This window comes from Xenopus tropicalis, chromosome 4, assembly GCF_000004195.4.
Source record: "Xenopus tropicalis strain Nigerian chromosome 4, UCB_Xtro_10.0, whole genome shotgun sequence".
In the NCBI taxonomy this organism is placed as follows: domain Eukaryota; kingdom Metazoa; phylum Chordata; class Amphibia; order Anura; family Pipidae; genus Xenopus; species Xenopus tropicalis.
In genome coordinates this window covers 29,601,825-29,614,075 of record NC_030680.2, presented here as the reverse complement: position 1 = coordinate 29,614,075, position 12,251 = coordinate 29,601,825, and the positions used below count along the sequence as shown (strand labels likewise).

General features: G+C 41.1%; 1 protein-coding gene across 1 annotated transcript in view; it reads right to left on the bottom strand.

Annotated features, from left to right (window-relative positions):
* Positions 1 to 521: 521 nt before the first annotated feature.
* LOC116410492 (mucin-5B-like) overlaps positions 522 to 12,251 on the bottom strand; it is a 50,771-nt gene continuing 39,041 nt past the window's right edge. Inside the window, exons 15-19 of the mRNA XM_031901313.1 lie at positions 11,246 to 11,425; positions 10,739 to 10,978; positions 9,250 to 9,406; positions 2,658 to 2,786; positions 522 to 697 (exon numbers count right to left, since the gene is read on the bottom strand). Coding sequence (XP_031757173.1) covers positions 522 to 697; positions 2,658 to 2,786; positions 9,250 to 9,406; positions 10,739 to 10,978; positions 11,246 to 11,425 — 882 coding nt within the window. The remainder of the gene's footprint in view (positions 698 to 2,657; positions 2,787 to 9,249; positions 9,407 to 10,738; positions 10,979 to 11,245; positions 11,426 to 12,251) is intronic.

Below are 12,251 nucleotides of genomic sequence, written 5' to 3'. Positions count from 1 at the left end.
TCTCCCAGAAGCACAGTAGGAGAGGGATAGCCAATCACAGCCCTGCACTTACACAGGCAAAGACAGGCTTCAGTTCCCTATCAGGTCAGGCTAGCTGCTGATTGGTTCCTAACCTACAGTGCAGTGTGCTGAGTGCCGCTGGCTCCCCTGCACATACAGAGAATTCAGCCAGCAGGAAGAGGAACAGATGGGCGGGACTAGTGGAGATTTGGGGGAATTTCTCAACAAATCAGTCCGAAACACAACTTTTTAAAGCACAATCCTTCTATATTTAGAGGAGTATAATTCGCTGGTACCTTCTTAATTTTTATATGATATGTCTCGTATTAGAATATACTGCCTGCTTAATAGTCTTTGTCTTTTGTAATAGACAGAAAAAGATGCAGCTCTTGTTGTGTTATTTGGTGTTCTATAGCTAGTACTACTCTGTTCCCCCGGGGTGCACTAGCTAGTTCTGCGTTTATTTTTTGTTATGTTGCTTACTTGTCAGTACGCGAGTGATCATTTGTAAAATTTGTACATTAGATTAAAATGACTGACTGAAAACTATACCAGCTTTCACATATGTTGCAGGATTCAACTTTCTCTCCAAGCTTGTAATAATTGTCATCAGTGTCTAAGCAACCGCAATTAGCAACACATAGCATTTCATCTTCATTAAAAAAGGGTTTATTCTCTGGACACTTGGGATAGCAGCCTAAAAACAAATGGGTTAGAGAATTAAAAAAAAAATATTTAATTAAATACAAATAAAGAATATTCTATTAAATTGAACGAATGGATATTTATAGCATTAACCAACCTCCCTAATATGTTTGCATTTAAAGAGAGTTAAGAGTTATTTATTGTTGTGTTTTAGAAAAACATTCTACCAGTTACACAGGGACTACTTTACTTTTAGTGAAAGGATTCAACCAGATCTATAATCACATCTACATTTGTATTTATCTTGCAGCTTTTATTCAAGCCAATTAGACCATAGCAAACAGGTAAAAAAGGTTAAAATTCTAAACTGTAGAGCTGTAATTTAAAAGACAAGTTGCAGCACATCAAAGAATTCCATTGTCTACACATTGTTTACACATATCCGCCTTACAGTCAACATTTGAATGAAGATTTATTACTGTTTATGTTCTCATTTCGATATGCTTAATCATGGTGAAAAAAACTATTGTAACTTTTTTGTGACCATGTTTTTTTAATCATAGTTTTTCCTCAATTACTTTTTTTTAAAAAAATAAAAATAAAAAATGGACCTCTTACAACCAACATGTATTGCTATTTTTTTTTTTACCATGATTTACAATCAAATTTTCTCCTATGCATAAAGTAAGAATAGTTATAATAAAAGGACCCAGCTCTCAAGTCACATTGACAAGGTTATCTGGCAAAGCTACCACTGTTTTCTCCTGGGCATTAGTCTAAAAACATTATGCCTCTGCCACAGTTTCTTGAGTGAGGTTTATTCAGGGTTGGACTGGGCCGCTGGGACACCGGGAAAAATCCCGGTGGGCCCCACCTCTAGTGGGCCCCGAGGGCCCAGACCCAACCCTTGCCGCGCTCCCCCTGCCCGACCGCTCCTGTCCTGACGCGTTGAATTACGCTCTCGGGGAAGGACGTCAGGTGGGGGGCCCCTCCGGGGGGGGGGGGCTATGGGCACTGGCAACGGTGGGCCTTTCACCCCCGAGTCCGACCCTGTGTTTGTTCTCTGGTGTTCCAGGGTATTATACTAGATTTAGGAGGAGATTCTAATGTCTTCTGTTTTAGGACTTTCACTATTAACAAATGTTTTTCACTTACCTATCTTGCACCCTAAAATGTTAAATTAATGATAGCTACTTTTCAGCTATTCATACCATGCCCATATTGTATTGCAATGTTCATAAAGCAGGCATAATACATACATACATAAGCACAAACTAAACATATATAAGAGTATCATAGTGTATAGTTATTCAAACATTTCTTTTGGTTAAATAGTTTGGTAAAAAATAAAATACTTTATATGAGTTTCTTTAATGAATATTGGTATTACCCGGATGTGCCATATGGCCTTAATATAAAAAAATTTATTCCAATATCTTAAATACAACTTAATTTAGGCTGACCTCCAATAATTTGGAGATGTATTCTTTTACACAGACAAAAAATCATTTTAACTGCTCTCACCAGTCCAATATGATATCGATATCCACTGGATAGTATTGAGGCTGCTCTCACCAGTCCAATAATACTGAAATCTGTTGGATAACCACACAGATACATATCATTTTACTGGATTTACCAATTTAATGTTAAATCCACGGGATTAAAGCCAGTATAAAATGACTTTATGCTGGAATAACGGGCAGATATATTTATAATTTACCCAAATATATAACCAAATGTTAAAAAATGTTTGGATAAATACACTGATATTATATGTGAATGCATATTTGCCATTTTCTATGAACTTTGAAAGTGGTCTTGCATCATGTAGGTTTTAGAAAAATTAATTACAATTGTTTTATTTTTTGCTATTTTTATTGCTGCCAATAGTTGGCAATAATACAGTAATTGAAAAAATATTCTGACTTATTGAAGTTTTACAGCAAGATTGAATTTCATTCCAGATGCAAATTGATGCTGGAATTTGGACATAAAGGGGTTTTTCTTACCCTCCAAACCTTTAAGGTGATGCACACAAGTTCCTGAGGGGTTCCTGCAAGTCTTCATACATGGTGCGCCACACGGCATGTAGCTCCATTCACACTGTCCTTCTTTGTTGTAGAAGTCACAGAACAGGGCTGTGGAGATGAACGTGGAAAAATAAGTCTATCCATAATATGCCTGCACCAAATAAACAAAAGGATGGTAATAATATTAGGATTTGAAGTTTAGGCCCCCCAATCAACTGTTGCTATAGGCACTGGTCTATTTTAGTATTCACCAATCAACTGTCTATCCTAATAGTGTCATTATTAAATTCATTTTAACTATTTTGTTACGTCTTTTTTACTTTTTGTCAGCTAAATAATATCCTGCCTAAGATCTGGCACCCAAAACTACACTGCATACTGATGATGTTTAACGAGGGCTCTATATAGTGACAAAATTATGTTTTCATACCTCAAGTCAGTTTTACAACAGTGTTTATATCAGCTTTAATGGACACTGTCTAGAATTGCAAAGTGATTTATCTTGTTTTGATTAAGGAGGCCACCAAAACATTTCCACAGAGGGGCATATTTATAAAAATCTGAGCTTATGTATTTACTTGATTTGTAAAAAATGGAAACACGTACAGTGGTGTGAAAAACTATTTGCCCCCTTCCTGATTTCTTATTCTTTTGCATGTTTGTCACACAAAATGTTTCTGATCATCAAACACATTTAACTATTAGTCAAAGATAACATAATTGAACACAAAATGCAGTTTTTAAATGAAGGTTTACGTTATTAAGGGAGAAAAAAAACTCCAAATCTACATGGCCCTGTGTGAAAAAGTGATTGCCCCCCTTGTTAAAAAATAACTTAACTGTGGTTTATCAATTTCAATTTTCAATTTCAATATCAATTTCTGTAGTCACCCCCAGGCCTGATTACTGCCACACCTGTTTCAATCAAGAAATCACTTAAATAGGAGCTACCTGACACAGAGAAGTAGACCAAAATCACCTCAAAAGCTAGACATCATGCCAAGATCCAAAGAAATTCAGGAACAAATGAGAACAAAAGTAATTGAGATCTATCAGTCTGGTAAAGGTTATAAAGCCATTTCTAAAGCTTTGGGACTCCAGTGAACCACAGTGAGAGCCATTATCCACAAATGGCAAAAACATGGAACAGTGGCGAACCTTCCCAGGAGTGGCCGGCCGACCAAAATTACCCCAAGAGCGCAGAGACAACTCATCCGAGAGGCAACAAAAGACCCCAGGACAACATCTAAAGAACTGCAGGCCTCACTTGCCTCAATTAAGGTCAGTGTTCACGACTCCACCATAAGAAAGAGACTGGGCAAAAACGGCCTGCATGGCAGATTTCCAAGGCGCAAACCACTTTTAAGCAAAAAGAACATTATGGCTCGTCTCAATTTTGCTAAAAAACATCTCAATGATTGCCAAGACTTTTGGGAAAATATCTTGTGGACCGACGAGACAAAAGTTGAACTTTTTGGAAGGTGCGTGTCCCGTTACATCTGGCGTAAAAGTAACACAGCATTTCAGAAAAAGAACATCATACCAACAGTAAAATATGGTGGCGGTAGTGTGATGGTCTGGGGTTGTTTTGCTGCTTCAGGACCTGGAAGGCTTGCTGTGATAGATGGAACCATGAATTCTACTGTCTACCAAAAAATCCTGAAGGAGAATGTCCGGCCATCTGTTCGTCAACTCAAGCTGAAGCGATCTTGGGTGCTGCAGCAGGACAATGACCCAAAACACACCAGCAAATCCACCTCTGAATGGCTGAAGAAAAACAAAATGAAGACTTTGGAGTGGCCTAGTCAAAGTCCTGACCTGAATCCTATTGAGATGTTGTGGCATGACCTTAAAAAGGCGGTTCATGCTAGAAAACCCTCAAATAAAGCTGAATTACAACAATTCTGCAAAGATGAGTGGGCCAAAATTCCTCCAGAGCGCTGTAAAAGACTCGTTGCAAGTTATCGCAAACGCTTGATTGAAGTTATTGCTGCTAAGGGTGGCCCAACCAGTTATTAGGTTCAGGGGGCAATTACTTTTTCACACAGGGCCATGTAGGTTTGGATTTTTTTTCTCCCTAAATAATAAAAACCCTCATTTAAAAACTGCATTTTGTGTTTACTTGTGTTATCTTTGACTAATAGTTAAATGTGTTTGATGAGCAGAAACATTTAAGTGTGACAAACATGCAAAAGAATAAGAAATCAGGAAGGGGGCAAATAGTTTTTCACACCACTGTATATACATGAGAATATTTTTTGAAACCTTGAATAGTCGTGACTTATCAAAGGAAAATATGCAAAAAGAAGAAGAAAAAAAGTTGGCAAGTAAAGTCTTTCAATCAATAAATGCTAAAAACCACATTCACCTTAATAAAGTGTAACTTATATTAGAGAGCAAATAAACATTTACCTAATAAAATAAAATCTGTGGCCTGTAGTACAAGGTGATAATGTGTCAAAATGACTAAATCCCCAAAGTTCTCAAAATTAGAAAAGTTCTAAAAATTAGAAAGAATATGATTTTTTCTGAAAAATATAATGTTACTTGCAAGAGTTGCATGAAAGGATTTGTGAGTTCTCAAACGTCCAAGGTACAGATGTTAGAACTGCATTGTATGTAGCTGTCAGCTCCGTGTGCTCCGTGGCGCATGTGTCCGCACGGGCGCGCGGCAGCGCCAGCGTAGATATGCGCCGGCGCGGTCGCCCGGCCGGAACGATGCCGCACATGGGCGCGCGTCTGGGCGTGTGCTACGCGCAGGCGCGCGACTAGGCGCATGCGCACGGGGGCGCGAGATTACGCACGCCGCGTATTGACGCACGTTGCGTATTGACGCTGCGCGCATGCTCCCTGCGGATTTAAGGACGCCCAGGCCTAACACACTTTGCGAAGTGATCTTTTGCCTGCAAATTGACACTAAGGGGCTGATTTACTTACCCACGAACGGGTCGAATGGAGTCCGATTGCGTTTTTTTCGTAATGATCGGTACTTTGCGATTTTTTCGTATGTTTTGCGATTTTTTCGGATTCTTTACGAATTTTTCGGATCCAATACGATTTTTGCGTAAAAACGCGAGTTTTCCTATCCATTACGAAAGTTGCGTAAAAAGTTGCGCATTTTGCGTAGCGTTAAAACTTACGCGAAAAGTTGCGCATTTTTCGCGTAAGTTTTAATGCTACGCAAAATGCGCAACTTTTTATGCAACTTTCGTAATGGATACGAAAAACTCGCGTTTTTACGCAAAAATCGTATTGGATCCGAAAAATTCGTACAGAATCCGAAAAAATCGCAAAACATACGAAAAAGTCGCAAAATATTCGTTTTCAAGTCGGAACTTTTCCAATTCGGGTCGGATTCGTGGGTTAGTAAATCAGCCCCTAAGCGTTCCTGAATCCTCCTGACTGTTCTTCTGACTTCTGATTTTGGCTCGGCTTCTGGTTATTCTTCTGATCATCCCCTGGCTTGTTTTCGGACTCTGATTCTCGGTTTGACCTCGGCTTGTTTCTCGACTACCCCTGCTTCATAGTGCCTGTTTGCATTACTGCTGTACTAAGACTGTTTATTACCGGCTTCCTCATCAACGGCACTACTGCTATTCTTCAGCTGGGCCTGTTACTGTTTCCACATCCGGTGTTCAGGTCCAGTGGGAAGCGCAGGAGAGGCTACTAATCATCAGACTACCGTGATACCTGATAGTATCACTTCGCCATGGAGCATGATGAACCAGCGGCCTCTGCCTCCTTGGACATTATTTCCCAGCAGTTAACCACACTCACTCAAGCGGTTCAAGACTTACAAGGAGGTTATCAGCAATTACAGATTCAGTTTCAAGGCCTAAATGCAGTTGTCAACCCGGTTCCTGACGCGCCTGTAGCTCCTCCAGTTCCCCCTGATGCTGTACATACCACCTCTCCAGTCATCGAACCTAAGATGCCACTGCCCGAGTGTTTTTCTGGGGACAGAAAGAAATTCCGTGCTTTCCTAAATGATTGTTGTCTGTTGTGCCTACTAAAGCCGCAGATGTATGCATCTGAACAAACCAAGGTGGGAGTGACAATCTCCTTGCTGTCCGGAGAACCAAAGACTTGGGCACACCGACTATTGGAAACCCGAAGTCCCCTATTAAGTGACTCCAATGCTTTCTTTGGTGCACTGGCTCAGCTCTATGATGATCCCAAGAGGTCTGCGACGGCTGAGGCCATGATCAGTACACTTCAGCAAGGCAAACGACCAGTGGAGGATTATGTCACAGAGTTTCGTTCCTACGCCACCGATACAGAATGGAACGATAAGGCCTTAAGACATCAGTTCCGGTTGGGGTTGTGTGGGTCCTTAAAAGATGAGTTGGCTCGTGTGGGGATTCCTGAGACTTTGGAACAGCTTATCGATCTGACGATTCAAATTGATCGACGGTTGAGAGAGAGGCGTGCAGAAAGATCTCTTCTGGCTTCTCCTTCCTGGGTCCTTCCGAAGGCTACCTTGACTCCGCGACCTCGTTCTCCCACTACTTCCATGGATCCCTCTGAGCCAATGCAGAGTGGTCTTATCAGGTCTGCCATCTCAGCTGAGGAGAGGTCTCGAAGACGGCAACACAATCTGTGCCTTTATTGTGGTCTTTCGGGTCATTTTCTAAAAGACTGTCCTACCCGACCTGCAGGTAAGCCTCATAGACAATCTTTTTCTGCTACATCGAAGGAAGTTCTTTTATTAACCATTCCTATATCCTTACAGTGGTCCCTAGGTCATCTAGAGAATCAAGTCGCCATTGACTCTGGAGCCTGCGGCTGCTTTATTGATGCTTCGTTTGTCAAGTCTTACAGAATTCCCACACGTCCTAAGCAACAGTCCCTCCTTGTAAGAACTGCAGATGGTTCACAGATATCCTCTGGACCACTGACAATGGAGACGGAGCCACTTTCTGTGACTGTTGACACTAATCATGTTGAGACTCTGTCTTTTGACGTTGTTGCTTCACCTTTGTTTCCATTAATCCTTGGGTTCCCGTGGTTAAGGTTGCACAATCCTACAATAAATTGGAACACTGGTGTAATCAAGAACTCTTTTCCAGGTAGAATTTCTGATCCTCCTGCTCCGGTGTCCGTTGAGGGTGTCAATGAATTCGAAGTAGAAGCCATTTTGGATTCAAGAATCAACAGGGGTCGCCTGCAATATCTTGTCAAATGGAAAGGATATCCTCCCGAAGAAAATTCTTGGGAGCCTATGGCCAATATTCATGCCTCACGTCTCACGAGGCTGTTTCATTGTAACCATCCAGATAGACCAGCACCTTCACGCGTCCGGAGGTCGCGTGTTGGGGGAGGGCAATGTCAGCTCCGTGTGCTCCGTGGCGCGTGTGTCCGCACGGGCACGCGGCAGCGCCAGCGAAGATATGCGCCGGCGCGGTCGCGCGGCCGGAACGATGCCGCACATGGGCGCGCGTCTGGGCGTGTGCTACGCGCAGGCGCGCGACTTAACGCGCGTCATGCGCGGGTGCGCGACTAGGCGCGCGCGCACGGGGGCGCGAGATTACGCACGCCGCGTATTGACGCACGCCGCGTATTGACGCACGCCGCGTATTGACGCACGCCGCGTATTGACGCACGTTGCGTATTGACGCTGCGCGCATGCTCCCTGTGGATTTAAGGACGCCCAGGCCTAACACACTTTGCGAAGTGATCTTTTGCCTGCAAATTGACACTAAGCGTTCCTGAATCCTCCTGACTGTTCTTCTGACTTCTGATTTTGGCTCGGCTTCTGGTTATTCTTCTGATCATCCCCTGGCTTGTTTTCGGACTCTGATTCTCGGTTTGACCTCGGCTTGTTTCTCGACTACCCCTGCTTCATAGTGCCTGTTTGCATTACTGCTGTACTAAGACTGTTTATTACCGGCTTCCTCATCAACGGCACTACTGCTATTCTTCAGCTGGGCCTGTTACTGTTTCCACATCCGGTGTTCAGGTCCAGTGGGAAGCGCAGGAGAGGCTACTAATCATCAGACTACCGTGATACCTGATAGTAGCAGACACACATGGTGTCGAAGGCCCCTGCCTGTGTTTAGGGATGGTTTCTCTACCTTAACATTAATAGCCACTTTTATACTGCGTTCAAACCAGGGGTCTTCTTTGTCCAAAATTTGGACATTGCTATCTTGTCTTTTAGCTGTCTTTTAGCTGTAAAAAGACTCTATCTTTCTAGTTTTGAGTCAGTTTTGGAAGTTTAAACCCTACACTCCTTCCTGCCACTGCTCTGCACTGTCAGTATTAGTTCATAACTAGTCAGTATTAATTCATTGGTGGTCAGTGAAGTTTGCCCATGCCTGCCTCTTTAAAGCTTTGTGTGCTTGATCCAGAAGTTACATATGTTTCTAGGTAAATTTTATGACTTCACCGGGCCTGGCACTGTACCCTCTTCTCCCCCAGTGATGGTGGCCCAGCAGGGAACTATAGTTGTGATATTTTATTATATGTGTGTGTGCAGTTGTGACATAATGTTATTATATGTGTGGGGGGGGCTTAACTAGCTGCTATCATTCGGTTATCGTTTTTTTTGATGAGCAATCTCTGTACTTACGACAAAGGGTAGGTGTTCTCCAGTCTACACATACACAAGCTTCACTGCAGGCTTGGGCATAAGCTGCTATTGCTGTGCAGTAGCAATTGCAGTCTCCACCAATGTCACATGCACAAGTATCTCTAATACAGGCCTCATAATATTTCTCAGGGTCCACCTGAAAGTCCATGGAGTAAAAGAAGATAAAGAAGGTAAACTATTAGTTTGTAGAATGGATTATGAGGCATTTTTTATGGCATGCTTTGGAAAAAGCTATGTTTAGATGCCTAAAACTTTTCACGAGTTAAACAAAAACAAAGACTGCATGTTGCTAAACCTATGGGATGTTAACTTTTAGTATAGTACTGTAGTATTACAATTAACCTCTAGTTTCATAGACTTATTATGGCTCATTTACTAAGGGTGTGGTATAGTGCATAGTATAAAAACAGGCACAAACCACCATTTGTTTAAAATAGCTTTGCACCCTGTCCTACACTTAGCATCATAGGCACAGGTCTTCGAACTCCTCAACGGAGATGAAAGACCTGCTCTTCTTCAATCAATACAGTGCTGCCTGCATCTGGCAATGCTGTATTTATAGGGGCAATGGCAGCACATGGGTGTCCCCTATCCCCTAACTTGTTTGTCATTCAGATGAGCAAATTAGAGAGCATCAGTAATTTTGTGCCTTTTAGTGTTTTTGCATTAATACCCAGACCTGTAATATATTTTCCATATTCACACAAACTTGTGCTGATATGATATAAATGCCTTGGGCTCAACATCTGAGCACATTGGAAATGTTATTTTTTTACCAACAATTTTTTATATTTCAAACATATCAAAAGTCTATAATTCTATCTTTGAAGAAACTGATAAGTGGAATGATGCATGAATAAAATAGGAGTTGTTGGAACCTTGGAGACATAGGCATTGCTTTTTAAACATACTATGGAGCTCAAATTACACCCATCCAGTGAACAATAGCAACCAACTAGCAATTAGTGTTGTTCAATCTGTAACAAGTTAATATAATGAAGCTATATTTGTAGTATTTTGCACTAAAAGACAGTATATTTCAAAACTCAGTTTAGGTCTAGGTCTAAATCAGTGATCCCAGGGCTGGAACTAGGGGTAGGCAGAAGAGGCAGCTGCCTAGGGCGCAACTATTGGGGGGGCACCAGGCAGGAGTCTCTCCTGCCTACCCCTAGTCTGTACTCTGCTGCGTTTCGTATCGCAACACCCCCCTCCTCCTGCGATGCGCAGGTTCAGGGCGAGGTGGCCTAGGTGATCCCCAACCAATGGTTCATGAACAACATGTTGCTCACCAACCCCCTTTGATGTTGTTCCCAGTGACCTCAAAGTAGGTTTTTATTTTTACATTTACACAGCTTGGAGGCAAGTTTTGGAACCACAAAGACACAGTTTTACTCCAAGCGGAGCCTCTTGCAGGTCAGCAGTCCACATGGGCTACTATTTATTACCCTCACATTGTCAACCTTATTACCTCAGAATGACATTTAGAGAACACATCGCTGTTGATAACCATGCAAAGTTTCTGTGCCCAAGATACCCGATGTGGATTGATTGAACATGGATCTTTGGATATATAGACCTCTGGGCAGGTTGGTGACACTTTCCAACTATCTCTAAACTCTGTTGCATCTTCAACCACACATTTACTTCTAGTAGTGAAGTCATTGTTTATATTGCCATCAAAATTACCGCAAAGACCACAGACCTTCCCCTAAAAGGAAAAAATTAAAGAAAAGCTGTTGGGCATTATTACATATCTATTACTTATCTACGTGTAAGTTGAGGTTAAAAAAGACACTGCACTTGTTTCAGCTCATCTATGCTAGTGCCAACTGTGCCTACTTACAAGGCAGTAAGTACAGGGCTACCTGGGTGTTGAACATGAAACTTTGCACCTGACTGTAGTGGGCACACATTTAAAGGCAAGACATCAAACTCAGAATCTCACAATCATTAAATGTTTTCTGTAATAAAATACCTTGAAACTGATGCTCAAATAAATGTAGATACTTGTCATCCTGTCCCATTTTATAACAAGCCCATTTGTAGTTTCAACCACCAGAAACAGGCCCATGTTCCGGACTTTGTATGCTATGTCAATTTCACTGAAGGTCTGCTCCACCTCCCAGTTTCCATCTGAGAGAATAAGTTTGTTTCCCTTGCACACAAATGAAATAAATACATAAAAAACAATTTAAAATTTAAAAAATACATTTTTAATTTATGTCCAAGTTTTGGCAGCTGTTCTCTTAAAAATTATATTTTACCAAATATCTTTGGTGAAAAAGATTTGGTATGAAAATAAATGAAAATATATTTTATGAATATATTTAGTAAATATTTGGTAAAATATAATTTTTAAGAGAGCAGCTCCATTGGTAAGTCATGACTAACATGTATTTAGTTAATATTAATGCAGCACTTGTTCATTTTCAGAGATATTAATAATTTGGTGAGGCTCAATGCTGCCGCTTATAGCATAGACAAAAATACATATTGTTCTGATTTAATAATGTGCTTCAATTAATTAAACACTTTGCAAAAAAAGGGTTAGTACATACATTTTTTTCCTTTATAAAAAAAACCCAATGAAAATATGCAAAGTTTTAATATTCAATGTTCAAATAGTAAACACAAATTAAATATAAGTAGAAATACAAGAAAATGCTTTATAATGCAATATAAATCTTCTCAATGCTATCCTATTCTAAAAATTTATTGGGATGTAAAAACTGATGGTCAATAAGCATGGATTCGTGGCGAATTTCCTCATTTCGCCATTGGCTAATAGTGATGTAGCGAACATCGCCGAAAATCTTCGCGAACCCGTTCGCGGACTTTCGCCAAAACTCGCGAATATTCGCGAACTTTGCGAACCCCATAGACTTCAATGGGAAGGCGAACTTTAAAACCTAGAAAAGCCATTTCTGCCCAGAAAACTGATTTTAAAGTTGTTTAAAGGGTGCCACGATCTGGACAGTGGC